Consider the following 24,159-nt stretch of genomic DNA (forward strand, 5'->3'; position numbering starts at 1 on the left):
GGAAGGCACTCCAAAGGGTGATCACTACTGCACAAAGGATTATCGGCTGCCCTCTTCCCTCCTTGGAAGAAATCTATAATTCCCGAAGCCTAAATAAAGCCCAAAATATTCTGAGGGGACCCATCTCATCCAGTACACTCTCTTTTTGAGACTGTTACCATTCTAGCCAGACGATGACAGGGCCCTCAGAACTAGGACAAAGAGGCTTAGAGACAGCTTCTACTCTAGAGCTGTGGCTATGCTAAACTCCACTGCTTCATATTGATGTATTTGGGGCTGTGTAGGGATGGGTGGAGGAAGGGGAAAGTGAGGACGATGTATGAGTCTGAAATTGTGTGCATCGAGGAATGCTGCTGTAAATTTCGTTGTGCGTGCACAATGACAATAAAAATGCTTATGCTTATGCTTATGCTTATGGATTTCCAAAAGGCTTTTGACAAAGTTCCTCACCAGAGACTGTTGAGAAAACTCAGCAATGAAGGAATAAGAGGAAAAGTCCTTCTATGGATTAAAAACTGGTTGAGGAACAGGAAACAAAGGGTGGGTATAAATGGGAAGTTCTCACAATGGAGAGATGTAGGGAGTGGTGTCCCCCAAGGATCTGTTTTGGGACCAGTGCTCTTTAACCTATTCATAAATGACCTGGAAGTAGGGGTGGGTAGTGTGGTGGCCAAGTTTGCAGATGATACCAAATTATGTAGGGTGGTGAGAACCACAAAGGATTGTGAAGAGCTCCAAGTGGACCTTGATAAATTAGGTGAGTTGGCTAAGAAATGGCAAATGCAGTTCAATGTAGCAAAATGCAAAGTGATGCACATAGGGGCAAAAAATCCAAACTTCACATACACGCTACAAGGGTCAGTGCTATCAGTCACAGACCAGGAAAGGGATTTGGGCGTCTTAGTTGATAGCTCCACAGAATGTCAACTCCACCATGGCAGCTGTGAAAAAGGCAAACTCTATGCTAGATAATTGTGAAAGGAGCTGATAATAAAACCGTAAGGATTGTCATGCCCTTATATAGTGCCAAATTCGACCGCACTTGAGTAATTGTGGTTCAGTTCTGGTCGCCTTATCTCAAAAAGGACATCAGAAGAGATAGAAAAAGTGCAGAGAAGGGCAACGAGGATGATTGAGGGATCGGAGGCACCTTCCTTGCGAGGGAGAGGCTGCAGCGCTTGGGACTCTCTTAGTTTGGAGAGGAGACGTCTGAGGGGGGATACAATTGAAGTCTATAAAATTATGCATGGGGTAGAAAATGTTGACAGAGAGAAATTTTTCCATGTACCAGTTCTGCAAGCCATATCAAAATAGATTGCCTGCAAACGTGGTGCATCTTGGCAGCACCCTCACCTCAGCATTTTCAACTGTAGCCTCTTCACTTTGAAAAACCTGGCAGGTTTCTTCACTTCCAGCCTTCAGATGAGTGCTCAAAACCTTCCTGTTCAAGCGAGCAGTTTCTGAGCAGCGTTGTTCAATGGCTTGAACATATCAGCTATATACTTTTGTGTTTATATTGTATAGTGTGTGAATAATTTTTTAAGATTTTAAAACCATGTTTTATTGTTTAATCCAACATTACACTGAAAATGCCTTGGACTACTGGACAGTTTTTGAATGCGTATTTCATTGTGTTAGTCCGCACTGACAACATTTAGGTTTGTCTACATCTTAAGCAAAAGCTTGAGAGAGAGCGATTCATAGAGTACCATTTAAGAATGCAGGTAGGGATTACATTTTCTAAGGCAATCCCATGGAAAAGCTTCGGTGTGTAGGGATCAGTACATCTAAGAGAGGTTCTTGCCTGGGCCTCTCTAATGTTGCTCTTCTCTTTATTTTGAATATTTTCATGTTGCCTTTCTGTTCCAAATAATGGCACCCAAAGTAGCTAGCAATCCATAAATTACAATGATAATATTTTAAATATTATATGAAAAACAACAGAGACACCAGTCATTAAATTTTTTTTCAAAGGTTGGGCCAATTAAACATATTCCAGGAGGTTTTTTAATTAATTTTTAAAATCTGTTCTGAAAGACCTTAAAAGTTTGTGGCAGTCTTACAACTTATTGAAGGAATTCTGCATTCTAGGAGCCTTCGCTGAAAAGATCTCCACCAACAATCTCAGAGAAAATAGATTCCTATGAGGAGTCCTTTAACCACAGATATAATGCCTGGGCAGGTTGATACAGGTGGATGTACTCTGGGCCCATGCAGTTTTTGGTATTAAAGATCAGATCCAGCATCTTCAACTGGGTATAAATAAACTAACTGCAAGCAAAGTTAGGAAAGGAACTGATTCTTTGTGTAGAAAGTGAAGTGATGCATTTCAGAGGTAATTGAGGAGGTTTTTATATATAAACCTTTAATGGCATAATTAAAACAGCAGCAATATACCAGAAAAATGGCGACCTCAGTGTAATGATACAATCTCCAGTACAGTTATAACCGTTTGCTGATGACAGAGCACAAAAAGTTAGCCAGCGCTTCCAATACACTTGCAGAACCACAATCCAACATCGTTGCCACAATTCATAGATCAAGATTATCAATGGGGGGCTTTAACCACGGGTTTAGATATTTATTCCTGGCTAAACTGCGTAACGGGTAGTGTAATATCACGGATTGATTCTTCGTAAGCTGAACTGCAGGGACAAAATCTTTCATTAAAAGGCACTTTCTGTATTCTGCCCTGAGTGGTAGCTGAAGGGAGAATATTGCACCTGGCAAGGGTCAGGGCTCGTCGCAATTTGGGTTCTAAGACCAAATGGAAATACTTGGCCATGGTATAGGGTTTTAATGGTATACCCAAGTGCAAGGGAGAGCAGCGTTTATTAGCCTGCTGCATCAGGTGACTATACTCGAGATCATACAATCTCTTTTTGATAGTCAGCTTTAGCTCATTGGCATTCATTAAAACCAATGCATCCAAGGATAGACCCATTTCATGGATTTTCGCCTCAACAAAGGACCACCACTCGGTTTTGGCTATGAAAGAAAGAGCCTGGTAGGTAAAGCTTTTGTGACAGTTGTTAAAGCACAATCGTATCCAGAATTGGAAGGTCATGCACCATGCTCTTGTATGGAGTAGATGTTGGCCCACCTCCAAACAGACCGCAGCATATGGGACTGAGTGAGGTAAGCCGAGTATACTATAGAGAAAGCATGACTGAACTCTTTCCATATCGCAGCTCCATGCTTGTATCCACAGTGGGATTCCGTATAGTAATTGCATGGTGATTTTAGCATTAAATGCCTTAATGGCTGCAGGTACAAATTCATGACCTTTGGTGCGAAAATAGCGGCTAATGGCCTTGCAACTAAGTTTGCTTGATTCAATGGCCAATTTCCTTTGGGTAACCCAAGAGGAGTTATAATTAAAATGGAGACCCAGGTATTTAAAATGTTTGACCTGTTCAAGCTGTTCATTATTTATTGGCCAACTAAATGGTCTCCAAGAACAAGCAAAAACCATTATTTTTGACTTTGCAAAATTAAGCGTCAGGTTATTATGACTACAATATTCAACACAGCGTGCCAGTAAGCGTTTCAAGCCAGCTTTTGTACGGGAGAGTAATATAGCGTCATCAGCATACAAAAGTAAAGGTATGGTCATATGATTCAAAGCAGGGCAGTGCGAGGAATCCTCCATCAAAAAGGAAGCCAGAGGAGGTTGCTAGAAAAGAAGTTGCCCAAAGTAATTTTGGTTGATGTCAAATTTCATATAAAAGCAAAACAAATTATTCGTATTATTTCTGACTTCATTTAAATAGTGAAACATATATATAATATGCTGTTGTTAAATTTTATTTTAGAGGGCTGTGAATTTCTCAAAAACCCACCACCTGGATTTTACCCAAGGCTTGGAGTCATAGGTTTTGCTGGCGTAATTGGATTGTTCCTGTCCAGAGGTAGATGGATGTTTACAATGTCTGTTGCCTTGGAAATGTAAAATTACTCGGGATTTTGAAGCTATTGGGAGTTATTTTGGGAAATTCAGTGCTGACTTTCATTTCAAACTTAAACTAATTTCATATAAGTTCCATATTATTGTTGACTGATATGTCTTTTTTTTTGACAGCTGGAAATGTTAGCTTTCATTTTAGTGTAAAGCTTTTCCTAGTCCTCAGGATTTCAAAAAGTCACTTGAGAACAGAAGGACAACACATGCTGGTGACTCAAAAGCCAGCCTAGAGTGCTTTTGCTCTTATGGAGAAGAATTAAGTGTTCAGTATAGCATTTGTTTTTAGCCAGCCTGATCTTCAAACAGTCTCACCAAGACACCTACTGAACCCCACTGTTGATGCCTTCTTCCAATCTGTTGCCTGTCAATGTAACTCTGTTATCAAAATACACTTATAGGAGTGTGAATGGTTTATGGCTGAAGTATTTGAACTTTAATGTGTACATCAACTTAGTCATGATTTTTTAAAAGGCTGTTGACACTATTAATAGGGATCTTTTCTGTGGAACAGGTTCAAAAATAAAGAGGTTGGTGTATCCAATAGGATTCATGGGAATTGGTGCCTCTCTCTACTATCCGCAACAAGCTGTTACCATTGCCAAGGTTAGTAACTTGTGGGGAGCTTTCGTCCTGTTTTCTGTATAGTTTTAAATGTGGCAAATGCTTTTGTATGCATTATTGGAAACATTAAATTACATGCAATCTGAAATGTATTGTGAGTAGTCATTTATGCACACTTATCTAAGAACAAGTGATGATAAAATTGCATTGAAGTCTAGAGTCTGATGTCTTTCTGTGCGACCAGTTTATCTTGTTGGCAGACCTTAAAGTTTAATGTATTTGATATGGTGTTGGTGATGTTCTGAATTTTCCAAAACCTGTTCACACAAACAAGTGTGCACATTAATTCATTCATTTTATTTCTATTCTACCTACTTCACTAACTCTGATGTGTGAGGATTTTTCCCTTTATTACTTCTTCAAGTTTACCTTCTCTCGCTCTGCCTTTACCTTTTATTTGAGCTTCCCCCTCCCCCACTAAGGCCTGGAAGCCTTAGCAATGCTGTTCAGTAGTTTCCTAGCAGCTCAAAAAGGGCCAGTGACATTTCACACAACCTAGCCTTATGAGATCATGAAAGCATCCTTTTCTTAAAGAAACTTCAAGATCTCCCAGAATTACAACTGATCTCCATATGACAGAGATTAGTTCTGCTGGATAAGATTGTTGCTTAGAAGAGTGGATTCTATCGTACTATATCCATCTTAGGCTCTTCCTCTTCCCAAATTCTGCCCTTCCCAGATTCCACCCCCAAATCTCCAGGGTTTTCCCAAATTGGAGCTGGAAATCTTGCCAGGCCTGGAAAAGAACCTGCCACCTCTCCTTGCCTTTTACTGACAGAACCAAGTCTGAAATCTGCCCAGCAATAACCACTGAGAGTATAGTTTGCTTAAAGCTACAGGTGCCCCATTTATCATTTTAGGTTTTTTAAATCCCTCAGTGGGAGTTTTTTGGGTAGATTTTAGATTTTTCTGTGAACCTGGGTGATTATTCAGGTTTATAGAAAGATCAGTCTTGCCTGTTTACTGCTCTAGTTATCTGGATTTAAGAATCCTGAGATTTTGCTGACGTTGCTACCACTAAGTAGGTGTTAAGATGATGACAGGCTATATGGACAATATTACTTTTTCATACTCTTCTGAAGTATTATGTTGTTGACTGTGTTTCTGTTCTGTATTATTTATAAATATGGTACAATGCTTATTTACTTAAAAACACAGTCAATATCTACACTAATGTAATTCTTCAAAGTCATATGTGTTGCTCTGGGGGTTCAAAGAATTTACTCTAAAATATTAAGTCTGAAAAGTTCCATACTTAATGCACTGTAACCATGAAACAATGTTACACTGAGGCCCCTTCTGCACATGCAGAATAATGCACTTTCAATCCAGTTCTTTCCAAGTGGATTTGGCTATTCCGCACAGCTGCGAAGTGCACTAAAAGTGGCTTGAAAGTGCATTATTATGCATGTGCGGAAGGGGCCTGAGTGAATACTGAGAACAAAACACCTTGAAATGCCAAAATATTAAGTGCAACCAACACAAAATGTTTTCAAGCTAATAGGTGATAGTCTAAGTTAATGAGTAATCAGGGTTCCCATTTGCATTTTTTTTCAAAAGAAGCTTTTACCTTCTGCTTTCAGATTGATTTGAATATGGAGCCTTAGCCTTAACGTTCCTTTTTAAATGAATTGTGTGCTACTTGAGACATCTTTCCTACTAACTTTTATTTACAGTTTTGTGTAAGACTGAGGCTCATTCTGCACATGCAGAATAATGCACTTTCAAACTGCTTTCAGTGCTCTTTGAAGCTGTGCGGAATAGCAAAATCCACTTGCAAACAGTTGTGAAAGTGGTTTGAAAACGCATTATTTTGCGTGTGTGGAAGGGGTCTCAGTTTCTTACTTTTTGAGAGTTGCTTTTATTATTTCTAGCAATGACAAACATTTTTAAAGAACAGGCAGTTCTTTTCTGTGTTGACCTTTTATTTTATTTTATTTGTTATGCTTTGCCATATTCCTGAATGTCTTGTCAGTATTAACATCGAGACTTCTAAATATTTGATAAAGCAGACTCATGGACTTCTTCATGAATAAAGCCTAACGTGAAGTTCAGAAATAAAACTTACTGCTGCTGGGTGTGCGCCATCAAGTCACAGCTGATTTATGGCGACCCTGTAGGGTTTTTAAGGCAAGACACATTTAGAGCCTGCCTCTAGATGAACTGAGAGAGTGCTGAAAGAACTGTGACTGACTCAGCGTTACCCAGTAGGCTTTATGTGCAGGAATTCCAGATTAGAGTCTGCTGCTCTTAATCACTACACCATGCTGACACTCATACCACTGCTACTGTCTGTGAAATTTACTATCAAATCTCTGGATTTTGAAAGGTAACTGGTTCTCAACTGTATGACTGGAGTTTGCAAGCATATATAACAATAGAATCTCTCTGGAAAGAAAGTACAAAAAAGAAAAGATCTGCAAAAGCATCCAACAAGGTATGATGTACCGGGGGCTTGTTGTCTGCCTCCTTCTGTTGAGGTTCTTGCTATTTATTTCTTTGGCATTCTTGGTATACCTTCAGGGCATAAAAACAAAAAGAATAAGCCAAATAAATTGTATAATATTAGTGACATGTTGATGCTGCTTCTGCTTTTGAAGTAAGATAGTTAGCAGAAGCCAATTTATCAGTCAAAACAGCATGCTACAGATGTTGATAAAACTAGTATGTTTCTGAAAAGGGATTGATGATAATGCAGTAACATCGGGTTATAAGTTAAATATGTCTAAAACAAAAATATTGTAATTCAATATACCAAAGGAAGGTTTGTTTACTGTACTGAGATCTGTAAAAATTTTAGGCTGTATTTTCTTAAAATCTGGAACTATGTGTGTAGTTTATGTCCAGATCCAAAAATGTTTTAGCAGTGGCCTTAGTATGTCACTGAGAATTATTGATCTGATGTACCAAATACTTCTATTTTTTCAGGAAGAAACTACGTAGTGTAATAGTTTCTCTAGGATGTTGACCAGGTTTCTTCTGTATAATTTATCTATGTTGCCTTTGAAGGGTGATGCAGACAGAGACAAGACAGTGAAAGTACAAGAAGGTTCCTCTGACTAAAGAATAAAGTAGAATTCACTCCTCAAAAAGGTAGGACAGTAACTGTTTCATTACTCTCATAACAAAAAAAAAATACAATTCTTGTTCAATGCAGCCATGCCTTTTTTTTAAAAAAAGCTGTCATTTAATAAGGAAATAAGATGGCAGAGTTTCTTTCTGAGTTTCTTTCTTTCTTTAACAGTCTACTGACCAAGTTGGACAGAACTGATCTTACATATACCACACTATTTCCTTCCTTACGTAGAAACCTCTGCTTCCAAAGTTTTAGCCACAGCCAAAGTAATAGCAGGATTGATATCAGCAAGCAGGAAAGGCATGGAAACAAGGGAAACCTTGGAGACTATCACTGGTGTGTCCATGGATCTCTGAAAGAGGCGGTCAACACACAACCAGATTGGCTGATTATTCAACTTCCAGGAGAGTTGCTTGGATCAAGGAAATCTTGAAAAGACCATAACTGTAGATTTCCCACAAGCTCTCTTAGTTGCAATAATTCTGAAATGTTTTTAACAATCTATTCAATCCCACCAATGATTTACAGACAGCATTGTCTGTGTAAAGTTACAATGAGATCTGACGGGTAGTTAGAGCAGGGCTTGGGAATTTACCACTGCTAAAGCTCCTGCAAGATCAGATTAAATGGGAGGGGAGCCAACGTATAACCCTGCCCCTCAAGGCCACAGTGAACATGAACAGTATGGTTAAGAACATAAGAAAGAGCCTGCTGGATCAGACCAGAGTCCATCTAGTCCAGCACTCTGCTACTCGCAGTGGCCCACCAGATGCCTTTGGGAGCTCACATGCTGCTGCTGCTGCTTCCAAACACCTGGTCTGCTAAGGCATTTGCAATCTGAGATCAAGGAGGATCAAGATTGGTAGCCATAGATCGACTTCTCCTCCATAAATCTGTCCAAGCCCCTTTTAAAGCTATCCAGGTTATTGGCCATCACCACCTCCTGTGGCAACATATTCCAAACACCAATCATGCATTATTATATAATTGCCGAATTTAGTACTGTGATTAATGGAAGACTCATCAAGTTTGGCCCATAGATGCTTTCTACATAAAGAATCAGATGCAGACATTAAGTCCATAAAGTTTATTCAAAGCATGTCCATTGGGCAGCCCATATACTTCTCTGCCAGATGGAGAAAAACCAAGCAATTATCCAGTGTTGAATGCTCTGTTCAGAATTGAGCCTGCTCTCTCCCAAAAATACCTTCAGGCTGATTATGCTCAAGGTGCCTGCAGCGCTGCAGGGGCAAATGTGTGTATTCTTCTCTTGGTTAAAAAACCACAACCAAATTGTGTTTGAGCTGAAATATTCATCATAGCTTGCCCCTTCTCTGCCAGAACAAGAACCACCCCCACAATAGCGCCATTATTCCTTTATCTCCTGGAAGCTGAATGTCACTATTTCTTTGTTAATATGCTTTTTTTCCCTGTTGAAAAAAGTGAACACTAAGATTACTACAACAGCTGTGACAACAAATCTATCTGTTTATTTTGATCCATTCAGAACGTTTTCAGCTAATGTCAGGCTATGCTTAGAAATGTAATATGAAAATATTGTAACTATAATGTTGCTGAATGCACTATTATAGATTTCTAGATGTGTTTATTCCCTTTTGTCAGATCTACTCTTAAACTAGGAGGAATGGGATTGGAGGTAGAATAAGGCTGCTTTCACATATAGCCACTTGATCGACATCTTAAAATTGACTAATATTCAAGCTAAACTTAAAAATCTTCCAGGGCAGTTAAAATCCAGCTTGGTGGCTACCCAGTCCAGCTTGAAGATGGTTTTGAATGGAGTAAATCTAATTGTGATCTTTCTTTTAGCTAAAGATAGATGGTCTACAGAAGATCAACATTCTTTTAGAATAGAAGATCTCCACAAATATGAATACAGTTTGCATATGCTTTGCCTCAGGAAAGACTGCCCATGCAATCTGTCTCTTGAGCACTAAATGTGAAGGGATACAGCCTTGCGTTTTGCCAGCTTTTGACTTCAAGTTGGAGTTCTGCAAGAGTTCTCACAGGTTAATTCAGGACCTGGGCATAATTCCACAACCAGGAGCCCCAGCTGCAAAGTGGGAAGTCCCATTGGACTCTGTGGAACTTAATTCTAAGTAAATGTTTAGGATTGGGCTGCTAATTGAGTCTCAGTACTCTTTGAATCTTTTGTTATTGTTTATGGACTTTAATTAAATGGAAGATTTAAAAACTGTTTGCCTGTATTTTCTTAAGTTGGGATGTGTTAATCAGCATCTTAATATTATATAGTTCATCTCTTGTTCCTCTTTGTCCTGAGAGGTGAGGCTTTTGTCCTGAGAGGTGGGGCTTTAGTTCAGTCTCTGGAACCAGCAGAGAGGAGTAGCAGCAGAAGAGACTTGGCCAGGAAGAGCAGAGTGACCTGCTGGTGTTCATTTTGGAGGGCTTTTCTCAAAGCCACAGCTTTTAAAACAGTGTATTTTAACAGGGGTTATCTCTTTTTCTCCTTGTAAGGCTGCTGAATCTGGAAGGTGGGGCTTAACAGGGGTTAACAGAGTTCATCTCTTGTTCCTCTTTGTCCTCAGAGGTGGGGCTTTTGTCCTGAGAGGTGGGGCTTTAGTTCAGTTTCTGGAACCAGCGGCGCGCGCCTAACGGCGCGCGCAATTTAATTTAATTTAATTTTTTTGTTTTTTAAATTAAATTAGTAAGGACATATTTGACAGATAGTACATGCAGATAGCTCCAGGGGGGCAGAGACTAAAAGCATAATATTTAAATATCTAAACAAATCAGATATGAAGGCAGAAAGCCAGCAGGGGGATGGGGGCTTTCCAGTGTTTTGCACTGAGTGTCACATGTATGACTATCTGCACCACTGGGACCAAGAAGTTGTGGAGTTATTGCCCTACATGCTGCAATGAGCTCCCTGGCACTCTCAAAGGAGCGTTAATGCGTTCTCTTGAAGCCAAGGTGGCAGACCTGGAGAAGCTGAAAGGAGGCAGAGAAGGTGACGAGAGCTGAGGCTTTCAGGGACCTAACAGCGAGGTCCCCCCTCCCAAGGTGACATCTCTTCAGATGTCATGAGAGAATGAAAGACGCCAGGGATGGAGGTGCCAGATCTGAGGAATGAGGGAAAGATGCTCCCTTAGATGGGATCCCTTCCTTAACTGGTGATCAGCTATCCCTCTGCATACTTCGAGGATACCCCTCTGAGGAGAAGTGGGGGCTCCTTGCTTCAGTGGGTGATTCGATCATTAGAAATGTAGAGAGTTGGGTTTGTGAGAGCGTGATGACCGCATGGTGATGACTTGCCTGCCCTGGTGTGAAAGGTTCGCGGATGTCACGCTTCGAATTGTAAGATAAACTTTTAGACAGTGCTGGGGTGGAGTCCAGCTTGAGTTACATGGTCCATATTGGCACCAACGACATTGGGAAATGTAGCAGGGAGGTTCTGGAAGCTAAATTTAGGCTGCTAGGAAACAGGTTGAAGTCCAGGACCTCCAAGGTGGCATTCTCAGAAATGCCTACCCGTTCCATATCAGAGGCGAGGAAGCTAGGCAAAGCCGAGGAGATACAGGGTCTCAATGCGTGGATGAGAGAAAGGTGAGGTGTAAGGCAGAGGGTTTCAGATTTGTCAGGAACACTGGGGAACAGCTTTTGGGACAAGAACGCAGGCCTGTACAAAGCGGGGCGGAGGCATCTGTAAGCAAAGAGGAACCAGGCTGCTGGCTCAACATTAAAAAGGTGGCAAGAGCAAGCTTTTAAACTGAAGTCACTGGGGGAAAGCCGACCAGGAGCTGAGGTGACCCGGTTAGAATTACAGTATCTATGGGGATGCGAGACAGAGAGGGAGGTTTTTCTAAATCAACCCACACATACAAGCGAGGAACATAGCAATGTGCATGTGACAAGGGATAAAGTGTCTACAAAAGACTTGAGGGTAAAGCACATAAACCCCCAGGTTAAGGAACAGAGACAGGGTATACAGGTGTCTCTATGCTAATAAAAAAAAAGTAGAAGCGATTAACCCTAAAATGGGGGAGCTAGAATACAGAGTTTTGAAGGAGGACTTTGATATAGTGGAGCATTACAGAGGTACATGGTGGAATGAGGAGAACCAAAGGTGGGATGCTGTTATACCAGAGCTACAGGCTCTATAAGGAAGAAGGATATAGGACAGTAGCGCATTAAAGGGGTGGAGTTGCCCTTTACATCAAAGAGAGAGCATGAGTATCACATAAAATAGACAATGCAAGGGGAGCTGGTTCCCCTACAGAATCACTATTGGATATCAATACCAGGTGTGAAGGGACAGTTTAATATTAGGAATATGTATTATGCCGTCCCCTGACCAAAGTGCACAAGAGGATTCTGAGATGGAAAAAAGAAATTAGAGAGGCCAACAAAACTACAAAAAAATGTGGTGGTAATGGGGTGTGATTTTAACTATCCCCATATAAACTGGAAAAATGCATGTTCAGGTCATAGTAAGGAGAGAGCATTCCTGGATATGCTAAATGACTGTGGCTTAAGAGCAGATAGTTGGTGGAACCAACCAGGGGAGAGGTAGATCCTAGATCCTAATTCTATGTGGGACCCAGGACCTGGTGCAGAAAGGAAGTCAGTGTTGTTGAGCCACGATAGAGAACAGCGACCACAGAAAATGCTGTCAGATTCAAGTATCTCAGCATCGCAGAACAGAAGTAGCAGCTACTAATGTAGTTACATTAAGCCTTCAGAAAGGGGAAATTTACATAGATGAAGGGGATAAGATGCTTGGGAAGCTGAAAGGGAAAATCGAAGAGAGTCAAAACTGTCCAGGATGCTTGGGAGGTTATTTAAAAACACAGTAATAAAGCTCAGCTGGAATGTGTTCCCACAAGGTTAGAAAAGGCAGCACCCAGTCCAAAAGAAACCACCATGTGGTTAACAAAGAGGAGGTTGAGGAAATTATCAGAAAAAAAGAAAATGTCTTTTAGAAAATGGAAGTCCAGTTTTGGCTGATGAGAGAAGAATGAGGAGGGAATACAAATGGTGGCAAAGAGAAGCAAGATTAGCTGTAAAGGGGAGGCAAAAAAAGGATTATGAGGCACGCATGGCTCGCGAACATCAAGACCAGCAACAAACAGTTCTTCAGAAGTACATCAAAAGCAGGGAAGCCAGCAAGGGGAAGCGGTAGGCCCGTTAGATGACAAAAGAGGAACAAAGGGTGTGCTAAAAGATGGCGAGAGGAGATTGCAGAGAAGCTGAATGAATTCTTTGCATCTGTCTTCACCCAAGAGCAGGCAATTTGAGGAACATTCCTGCACCTGAACCAAAGCTGTAGGAAGTAGAATCCGAGGAACTAGCTTGAAGATAAGTGGTAGACAAGGGAAAAGAAGTTCCTGGCAGCCATTGATAAACTAAATGTTACCAAATCCCCTGGCCCAGATTGCATTCACCCAAGAGTTCTTAAAGAGCTCAAACACATGAAATTGCTGATCTTCTCACTTTAATATGCAACTTATCCCTGAAATCAGGCTCCATCCCCTGAAGACTGGAGAGATGTGCCAATGTCACACCAATCTTTAAGAAAGGATCTAGGGGACGAGGACCGAGAAATTACTGAGCCAGTCAGTTTGACATCTGTTCCTGGTAAATTAGTAGAATCTGTATCATTAAAGATAAAATTATAAAACATGTAGAAAAGCAAGACCTGCTGGCAGAAAGAGTCAGCATGGCTTTTGCAGAGAACAAATCCTGTCTTTACAAACTTACTAGGAGTTCTTTGAGGAGGTGCGTAAACAGGCATGTGGACAGAGGGAGTGAACAGGTGGACATTGTCTACTTGGAGTTTCCAAAAGGCTTTTGACAAAAAAAAGAGTTCACTCACCAGAGACTGTTGAGAAAACTCAGCAATGAAGGAATAAGAGGAAGTCCTCCCACTATGGATTAAAAACTGGTTGAGAAACAGGAAGCAAAGGGTGGAGTATAAATGGGAAGTTCTCACAATGGAGAGATGTCAATAGGGAGTGAGGTGTGTCCCCAAGGATCCGTTTTGGGACCAGTGCTCTTTAACCTATTCATGCAAATGACCTGGAAGTAGGGGTGGAGTAGCAGTGGTGGCCAAGTTTGCAGATGATACCAAATTATGTGAGGGTGGTGAGAACCACAAAGGATTAGCTGAAGAGCTCCAAGTGGACCTTGATACAAATTAGTGCAGGAGTGGGCTCCAGAAATGGCAAAAAATCCTGCAGTTCAATGTAGCAAAGGAAATGCAAAGTGATGCACATAGGGGCAAAAAATCCAAACTTCACATACCTGCACGCTACAGGGGTCGAAGTGCTATCCAGTCACAGACCAGGAAAAGGATTTAGGTGTCTTAGTTGAGTGAGTTCCATAGGAATGTCCAACTCAATGCATAACAGCTGTGAAAAAAAGGCAAAGCTCTATGCTGGGGATAATTAGGAAAGGAATTGAGAATAAAACTGCAAAGATTAGTCATACCCATATATAAAGGCAGTGAATGCTGACCGCGCCGGAGTACTGTGTCCAGTTCTGATGTGCCGCATCTCCAAAAAGGATATTGAGGAGATAGAAAAAGTGCAGAGGAGAGGCAACAAGGATGAAGTTGTGAGGGACTGGAGCACCTTCCCTATGGCGAGGGAGAGGCATGCAGCGTTTGGGACTCTCTTTAGTTTGGAGAGGAGAAGTCTGACGGGGGGGGATATAGAGTTGGGAAGTCCTACAAAATTATGCATGGGGTAGAAAATGTTGACAGAGAGAAATTTTTCTCTCTTTCTCCTGACAATACTAGAACTAGGGGGCAATAATTGAAAATGCTGGGGGGGGGAAGGATTAGGACTAATAAAGGAAACGCTTCTTCCATGGCATAACATGTGATTGGTGTTTGGAATATGCTGCCACAGGAGGTGGTGATGGCCACTAACCTGGATAGCTTTAAAAGGGGCTTGGACAGATTTATGGAGGAGAAGTCAATCTATGGCTACCAATCTCTTGATCCTCTTTGATCTGAGATTGCAAATGCCTTAACAGACCAGGTGATCGGGAGCAACAGCCGCAGAAGGCCATTGCGTTCACATCCTACATGTGAGCTCCCAAAGGCACCTGGTGGGCCGCTGCGAGTAGCAGAGAGCTGGACTAGATGGACTTTGGTCTGATCCAGCTGGCTTGTTCTTATGTTCTTATTGACAGAGGAAAATTAATTGCATTTTTCGCAAGAACCCAACAAAGCTTTTTTGTGTTTCTGGGAGAAAGCTTAACTGAACATCTCTGCACTGTAGTTATGTCTAGCAGTAGGCTAGTGAACTTGACAAAAGGAACACAAAGACAATGGCCTTGTCTCTTGTCTGAGCTTTCCTTCCCCCCTTTCCTCTTTAATGGAACTCTTCTGGATGACGAAGGTCAGTGGGAAGTGTATAATGAAGCATCTGTGCACTTCTCCCCATAGATGGATGGGAACAGAAGTGTTTGTTTTTTCTTTAGGGTTTTTTCCTTGCTTGAATGCACAGCTCAGTAAAGATCAGAATGCTGCGCTGGTGGGAACTAACTATAGCATAGTTAATGATTTATTCTCTGCCAGCTAGAGAAAAGAACTGTGGAACAAATGAGACACAAACATTTTGTGTAGGATGGGCCACAACACACAAATCATTCATTACTCACAGTCATTTACATCTATGATTTGTGAGGTAAAATGCAAAATAGTAACACACTGGCAGTGTCTCTGTTTTAGTTTCAAATGTAAAAACTGGTAAAAGAATTCAAGTCATAAAAGTGAAAAAGTGCAGGCAACATCAAATGGCTCAGTACATTTTAAAGATATCTGGCAATCAAAATAGGAATACTTTTGGTCACGCTGGCAGCTTTCTATGTGCTTTACGTTTAAAATATTGGTGCACAATCTTATGAATTTATTTGTATGGCAGTACAATTCAGGAAGAGATAATGTCTCCAGAGTAATTCTAAAGTATCATAGCACTTGCTCGCCTTAATGAGCATACTTGTATGCTAGCTTTGTGGATTTCTGTGTAACTGTCTCCTTTATTTGCATGAAACTTCACATTATACCTTAGTTTAATCAAACTATCAGTAGTCAAGTAGTGCTTCTACTGCTGGTTTTGTTCTTTAAATGTTTTTTCTCTGCTTTCACCCACTAAAGACATCAAAATAGGCCTTTGTGTTTTGAATATGACACTTTGGCACTAACACAGACCACCTCTGTATTCATCTCTTTCTCAAAACAAACACTTACAGTTAAATATAGCAGTGTTGTTTGTTTCCTTTTTATTTTATCTCGTTCATCACAAGGGTGAACATTAGAAAAGCTTTTTTTAAAATCTGAAAACCCAGGGTATAGTTTACATTGGCTAGAGACAAAGCACTTGGAAGCTGGATCATTCTTGTATTTAGGAAATTCTGTCCTGGTGATGTAGTGGGGCTGCTCTTAAGAAAGTATCACATCAAACATTTATCTAGATCAGCCTGCTGCTAACAGCAGTGCCCAATCAGATGATGTTATAAGCAACAGCCCTTATTTGACTCCCAACATCTTGTATACTGTTTCTGAGCATGGAGGTCCACTTACGGTATCTCGTGGCTAATAATTGACTTGGTTTTCTGTGTCTATGCCTATCTTTGTTCTCCATCTGACAGGACCTCCATTTTAGTAACATTTTTAATGTAGTCTTTCTGTGCTTGACATCCTCCCTCAACACTAATTGCTCTCAGGGAGGCATCCTCTTATATCCGCTGCCCCGTTTGCCCTTCCCACCAATGTTGGTAAATGTGTTGGTGCAGGCTTACACCACTCCCAGGACACACTCCAACCTCTCCCCCCACCCCCACCCCGCCACCCGCCAAGACTGGGCTGTCCTTGGATGATTGAATCAAGGTCGCCCAGCAAGTTTCCATGGAGCAGTGGGAATTCAAACCTTATTTTCCCAGATTCCAGTCCAACACTTTAACCACTATACCATGGAGGCTTTCTATATAAAAATCTAAATTGTATAGCTGTAAAATAAAAATGTTATGATAAGCTACATTAGTCCATACTAAATAAACATCTAAAACAAAAAACAAAATGTAATACTTTTTATTAGGAACAGCCATATTGACACAAACCATTGAATAAACCTTTGACCTCAACAGAACTCTTATCAGGCTAGATGACTGGAGTTCTAATTCTGTAATCAAATTATTGTAGTTTAAAATATAAGTATTCTTGGCTAACAATAAACAAAAGTTGCATGTTACTTTAAAGTGTAGCTTAAGAAGTTTTTACTCCATTATAAATTTTGGAGCACTAAAGTACCTGAACTTTTTAGTTTAGCAGGCTTTAGTTCATGAAAGCTTACAATGGAAGAAAATTATTTTCCCCAACTCTTTAAAATGCTTACAACTCTGCTTTATATTTGTTGCAACAGACAAACATGGCTACCTTTCTGGAATTATAAGGTAATAATAGTCTCATCTGTTATTGACTAATAATTCCAACACTGTTTGCTTTAGCACTGTGGTATATAACCTGTATGTTCTGTCTTATGCTAGGAATAAGATAATATTCCTAGCATAATAATAAGATAACCTCCTGGCAACATTCTGTTCCTTTATGGCCTGGGTAAATACTTAACTGAATTACACAACTTCAGTGACCTCAAGAGACTTCTTTTTGGATGTGACTTCTGTTTATTAATCTGTGGGCTAAAATTATTTCTCCAACTAGTAAATTCCACATCGTATCCTCTACCATCATACCCTGCATAAGGCAGATGTGTGACCCACTTAGGAATTGGAGGCAGAAGTCATGTAAACTACATGTTTCCCTTATAAAATGTTGCATGAGAACTACGTAACTCGTAAAAAAAAAAGAAGTCCCGATTTGGGGAATGAATGGAAAATTGTTATCTTTGTGATTTTAAAGGAAAGCTATGTTTATGTTTAAATGGGATACTTGAATTCTTCAGTTTGGCGCCTAGAATAGATAAAATTTCCATACAGTTATTAACCATGTCTGTCACCTGTCAACCAGTAAAATTCCCTGAAGTTTATACAGTTTTGTAACAGGTAATAAAAACACACAGATGAACAGTAAATTCCTGAGCATTTTTTGCTACTCAATATATAGCTGGTAGAACTAAAGCTGATAGAAAAAGATGTTGGCACTTGTAACCACCATGGTCAAATCAGGGCCCCTATCACTCCTCCCACACACACACTAATTGAGGCAAGGTGGCATGGGGCAATTGCTAATACTGCTGCACTCATTTCCATCTCATAATGACTGTCCAGGAAAATTAGTTGGTGCCATTTTACTAATTGATAGTAAATGTGTAGTAGACAAAGACAAAAGGTTGGTGGGTGGTGGGTGAGCAAATGCAAATAAGCCTTTCTTTCTGGGCTGTCTGCATGTGCGCTGTGCTTTTTAAATAAGATGAAATGAGATTGTTTGGAATGCTAAAAAATAGAGTCAAATTACAGGGTTCTGTCTGCTGCTACAATGTCTGAAGAAAATATGTTTTATACAGGTAAGCAAATGAAAGCTCCAGAGTCCAGATGATGCAGATCATGAAAAAAATCGGAATAATTTGCTCACATTACTCTGAGGAACCTAAAACACATTTCTCATGTCATGGGTGTCAGTCTGTGATTACAACAAATGATTTGTGTGTGTATGTGTGGGGGGATATTTCTAAGGCATTTTGTTGGAAGTCTTGCCAGAGCGTGTGAAACACCAGCAGCTGCATTTGACTGTCACACCTCTGTGCTATTCTGTCTTCTATTGAAAAAAACAGAATGGGAAAGAAAAGTACGTGTTTGGGAAAATGGTGATAGAAAAGCAAGAAATAGAGAATGCAAGGTGACTGTAAATTCGACTTGCAATTGGCTTTCCTTTTTTATATATTTAGTAGCCAATAAAAGCAGACCTGTAGTTTTTGCTTTGTCTAGACTCTACTTTTTCCCTCACATAGCTCATGCTGGGAGACTTTCAGATGAACTTCAAAAATTTTCCAAAGAAAAAGCTCTGATACAATAAAAGGCTACTTATAGAGGTAACCTTTGACTGTTCAGGAGTAAAATTAATGATTAAATGAAGTTCAGAACAACATACACCCTAACTCGGGACGAGATTTCCTGTGGTAGTGTAACTTATTTTGTGAGCTTTTAAAAGGGCAACTCTTCTTTAATGCGTTCATAGGTGGGAATGTGGGGATAAAATTGAGTGAACTGTGTTTTCTAGTGGATACAGTACCACCAAAAAGCAGTTTCAGGTAAATCACATAGGCTGCAGAAAACGCAAGTTTTTTAAATACTGCTGGTTATGGTCAATCTTACTTCAGGAATCTACCAGCTTTCACCATTTTATCTTTTCAGAGATGAGAATTTTGTGGCCGAGCCTTTGTTTTCAGTCATTTGCTCCATAAATAGAAGTGTTGTCTTTTAAAGGGTGTACTTGCCATTTTCACTGAATATGATTGTGTATTTTTAAAGTCTAGCAAATTATTGATTGGTCATGTTCATTTACTGTTTAGGTTCTTTTATAATCTGCTGTTAGTCCCACCCAAGCAAATAATCAAGATATTTCAATCTATTTTATGAAAGATGTTCTGAATCCCTTTGTCATTCATTGACCTTGTCTGAACTGCATGCCTATATAAAAATTAATCTGACTATGCACAGGAGTCAAGTAGAAGTAATATTAATTGTAGATCCTTGTTTGGCAGCCCAAACTTTATCTAGCAGCAGAAGTGGCGTAATGGTTAAGATCAGGTGCACTCTAATCTGGAGGAACCAGGTTTGATTCCCTGCTCTGTCGCTTGAGCTGTAGAGGCTTATCTGGGGAATTCAGATTAGCCTGCACACTCCAATACACATCACCTGGGTGAACTTGGGCAAGTCACAGTTCTTCTGAGCTCTCTCAGCCCCACCTACCTCACAGGGTGTTGTGGTGGGGAGGGAAAGTAGATTGTCAGGGGTGTACCTAGGCAAACTGGTGCCCGGGGACAAAACCTGAGTTTGCCCCCCCCCCCCCCCCGGGCCTGGCATATCGGCGGCCACCCTCCCCCACCATGACCAAACAATGATTTTTTGTACCGGCTCACAAAACACCTCCCATTCCCAGCAAAACATACATGGCTCTCTCCCCACCAACTCTCTTTCCTAATTTTGTTCTCACACCAACCCTATGAGGTAAGTTAGCCTGAGAAACAACTCCAAGCCAGTGCAAGTGGGTATTAAGCATGTAAAGCGACCTTTCAATCGGGCACCAGTCCTTAAATTTGCTTGCTCTTAACTTTATTTAAATTTCAAGTAACTGCTGCTGTTGAAAATTTGTTTTAATGGGGTTAAGCTTTATTTATGTATTTTATGTGCTGTTATTGAGAACAGTTGCATTGTGAGCCGCCTCGAGCCCTTCGGGGATGAGGCGGCCTATAAATTTAATAATAATAATAATAATGGGGGCTTGTGTGAGATGGGGGCTACCCATTTGAGAGACCATAACTTTGGTCCTCCTGAACCTAACTTCACAAAACTTGGATGGCATCATAAGAATAGTGACCAGATGATACCCTGAAATTTTGGTGTCACTAGCTTTAAAAATACATCCCTTCCAGGCACCCCAAGAAATTTGCCCAAGATTCTTTGTTTTGCAGTGACTTTGCTCCATTGTAGCTAATGAGGAATTTCTGAGGCAGGCTGCACATTTTTGAAGATGGAGGCACCAGACTTTCAAGGTGGCTCCTTGAAAGGTGACTTTCAAGGAGGCACCAGACTTTCAAGGTGGCTCCTGGTAATAGCACCCATGCTTAGAGACCTTTGCTTCTGAGGGTCCAATTTTATGGGCCCCCAAAAGGCTTATTTTGTTTCCCTGCTCCTGCACATGAAGCCTGCGGGCTGAGTTATCTCAGAACTTCTCAGCGCCCCCACCCACCCCCAAAAGCAAAGCTCACCAAGCTTGGATGCTATTACTCAAGGCCTCTTGGAGCCACCTTGAAAGTCTGGCGCCTCTAACTTCAAAAATGTGTGGTCACTGCTTATATACTCAGACATTTCCCAGAATCTGCCAGGCTTTTCAGCAAGTTCCCACCATAGACTTTTTTCCCACCATAGACTTCAATGGGGCTTTCTGTTATGCCCAGCTCTGTGGTAGAGGTTTCAACAGGAGGCACTGTGGTAGTGGTCTTTCTCTGGACTCACACAAGCAGCCCTGCAGGAAATAAGTGCCCCCGCACTTATTTCCTGCAGGGCTGCTTGTGTGAGTCTCCTGAAAGTGAACTCCAGCCAATCCTTTAAGCTAAAGTCTTTGCCTGTGATGGCCGAATGCTGTGGGGATCAGGTTCACCTTCAACTTGGTGCCCACAGCATTTTCCTCTTCCACACACATTTTAGCAAATTTGGCCAGCAGCCCTACAGGAAATGCCCCCACCCAGAGCAAGATCCCTACCACAGTGCCTCCTGTTGAAACCTCTACCACAGAGCCATCTGGGCATAACAGAAAGTCCCATTGAAGTCTATGGTGGGGAAAGTAATTTTTCCCACCACAGAACTTGCTGAAGAGCCTGGCAGATTCTGGGGAATGTCTGAGTGTGTAAGCACTGGCTGCACATTTTTGAAGATAGAGGCGCCAGACTTTCAAGGTGGCTCCAAGAGGCCTTGAGTAATAGCATCCAAGCTTGGTGAGCTTTGCTTCTGGAGTGTGTGTGTGGGGGGCGGGGGGAATTGAGATAGTCCTGAGAGAACTCAGCCCACAGGCTTTCATGTGCAGCAGCGGGGAAACAAAATAAGCCTTTTAGGGGCCCAGCATAAGAATTGGAACCCCCCCCAGGAAGCAAAGGTCTCCAAAACCTGGATGCTATTGCCAGGAGATTCCCTCCTGGAGCCACCCCTGGAAAGTCTGGTGCCTCTATCTTCAAGAAATAGTACATGCCTGGCCCTACACACTCAGAAATTCCCCATTGGCTACAATGGAGCAAAGTCACTGCAAAACAAAGAATCTTGGGCAAATTTCTTGGGGTGCCTGGAAGGGGTGTATTTTTAAAGCTAGTGGCACCAGATTTTCAGGGTATCATCTGGTCACTATTCTTATAATACCACCCAAGTTTGGTGAAGTTAGGTTCAGGGGGACCAAAGTTATGGACCCTCAAATGAGTAGCCCCCATCTCAGGTTAGCTCCCATTGAAAATAATGGGGATGGGGGCATTCCATTTGGGCGTCCATAACTTTGCTTCCCCTGAACCAAACATCACCAAATTTGGGTGGTATCATCAGGACAGTCTCTGGATGGTACCCTGAAACTTTGGTGCCGCTAGCCTTAAAAATGCACCCCCTGCAGGCCGGAATGTGAAAAACACTTAAAAGCTTTAAAAACACACAAACGACCCTGAAATGTTGGCGCCCCCCACGTGACCAAATGGGAGGTGCCCGGGGACAGAGGGTACCCCCTGTCCCTAGGCAGGAATGCCACTGGAGATTGTAAACCCCTTTAAGTTTCCTTACAGGAGAGAAAGGGGGGATATAAACCCAACTCTTCCTCATCTAGCCTAGAAAATGCTTCTTTGCTGTTGTGCAGCCATAAGTCTTCACTGAGCAGTATGCGCTGATAAACATACCCTTAGCTTGAAAATGCAATTAACCTAGAACTCACTAAATGGAATGCAAAAGCCAGATTTCTTTTTGTACAGCTTGATTTTAGTGCTGTTATCATTCATCTGTTGATTGATATCAACTGTCAGCTTCCTGGGCTCCTGGTTAGATGCTATAGATATAGAAAGTGAAATGGAAAGTATCTCGGGCAAAGGAAAGCACTTCATCCCACCACCTCCACACAAAGGTATACAATAAGCCAATCATTTTTGGCCATTAGTAATCCCTGTCAGACTGGCTTAATCCAAGTAAGGTCAAGTGAAAAGGCACAAAGGGCTTAGGAAGCCCAATACCTCTTCCCTATGTAAACTGTATGATCTGTGTTGGCCCTGAAATGTATTATTCGCATGGCCGTCAAGGTGAATAGATGGTCCGGATCTTACTATCTGTAGTTATGATTTCAGAAGTTAGCTCTTGGGAGAATTTAACCTCCCCCTCCCTCTCTCTATTCTGTGGGTTTCAGTTTCATTTTTGCCACTGTGTGGTTTTGAGGAAATCCCAGTTTCTGCCTGTTTCCTAATATGTACAAATGAGAAAAACAAGGGCCACTTTTCCAAGGCTGGATGCAAATACAGACTGCAGAAGTATTTGAATGTTCAAAACCCTCTCTTCTATTATTTCTAGTACCCAACACTTTGTCATGCTCTGAACAAGCTCATTGTGCTTCAAAGAGAGAATGCTAAGACCAAATTTTGTGAGGAAAGCAAATATTTTGGTCTCTTTCTACAATTCTGCTGGAATGAGATGTCAGAGTGATCAAATTTTGTGTACCTGGTAAGTGGGAGGGGGCAGGGTGAAAGCATAAGAACGAGCCTGCTGGATCAGACCAAAGTCCATCTAGTCCAGCACTCTACTACTTGCAATGGCCCACCAGATACCTTTGGGAGCTCACATGCAGGATGTGAAAGCAATGGCCTTCTGCTGCTGCTGCTCCTGAGCACCTGGTCTGCTAAGGCATTTGCAATCTGAGATCAAGGAGGATCAAGATTGGTAGCCATAGATTGACTTCTCCTCCATAAATCTGTCCAAGCCCCCTTTAAAGCTATCCAGCACCTATGGCAGCATAGTACTGAACACAGTACTCAAGTGCGGTCGCACCACGGCTTTATATAAGGGCATGACAATCCTTGCAGTTTTATTATCAACTCCTTTCCTAATTATCCCCAGCATAGAGTTTGCCTTTTTCACAGCTGCCATGCATTGAGTTGACATTCCCATGGAGCTCCCTTTCCTGGTCTGTGACTGATAGCACTGACCCCTGTAGCGTGTATGTGAAGTTTGGATTTTTTGCCCCTATGTGCATCACTTTGCATTTTGCTACATTGAACTGCATTTGCCATTTCTTAGCCAACTCACCTAATTTATCAAGGTCCACTTGGAGCTCTTCGCAATCCTTTGCGGTTCTCACCACCCTACATAATTTGGTATCATCCACAAACTTGGCCACCACGCTACCCACCCAGGTCATTTATGAATAGGTTAAAGAGCACTGGTCTCAAGACGGGTTCTTGGGGACACCACTCCCTACATCTTTCTATTGTGAGAACTTCCCACTTACACCCACCCTTTGCTCTCTGTTTCTCAACCAGTTTTTAATCCATAGGACTTCCCCTCTTATTCCTTGATTGCTGAGTTTTTTCAATAGTCTCTGGTGAGGAACCAGTTGGCCATGGATAAAGAGAAATAGCAGTGACAGAGGTACAAAGAGGTAAGTAAGAGGGATGGCAACCTGGAATAAAGGCTGGAAAATCTGCAGCTGGAAAGAACAGGAGCCCTCCTTCTAACCCTGTCCATGTGACTCCACATGCACTAACAAACTGTAATTATTCACAGCAGAATGCCTGTATATAAAAGACATATGCATATACACCCA

At 41.4% G+C, this 24,159-nt stretch overlaps 1 protein-coding gene across 3 annotated transcripts in view; it reads left to right on the top strand.

Moving 5' to 3' along the window:
• Positions 1-18,578, top strand: part of APOO (apolipoprotein O) — a 38,681-nt gene extending 20,103 nt beyond the window's left edge. For 2 of the 3 annotated variants that reach the window (XM_048493420.1, XM_048493418.1), the window contains exons 5-9: positions 3,816-3,911; positions 4,476-4,567; positions 6,915-7,022; positions 7,595-7,678; positions 9,492-9,876. In XM_048493420.1, the coding sequence (XP_048349377.1) occupies positions 3,816-3,911; positions 4,476-4,567; positions 6,915-7,022; positions 7,595-7,648 (350 nt within the window). In that variant the 3' untranslated portion in view covers positions 7,649-7,678; positions 9,492-9,876. Of the gene's footprint in view, positions 1-3,815; positions 3,912-4,475; positions 4,568-6,914; positions 7,023-7,594; positions 7,679-9,491; positions 9,877-18,169 lie in introns of those variants that run through there. The other variant, XM_048493419.1, reaches the window with a different exon arrangement.
• The last annotated feature ends 5,581 nt before the right edge of the window (positions 18,579-24,159 follow it).

The sequence above is a fragment of the Sphaerodactylus townsendi genome, linkage group LG04 (assembly GCF_021028975.2).
Source record: "Sphaerodactylus townsendi isolate TG3544 linkage group LG04, MPM_Stown_v2.3, whole genome shotgun sequence".
NCBI classification, from domain to species: Eukaryota; Metazoa; Chordata; class Lepidosauria; order Squamata; family Sphaerodactylidae; genus Sphaerodactylus; species Sphaerodactylus townsendi.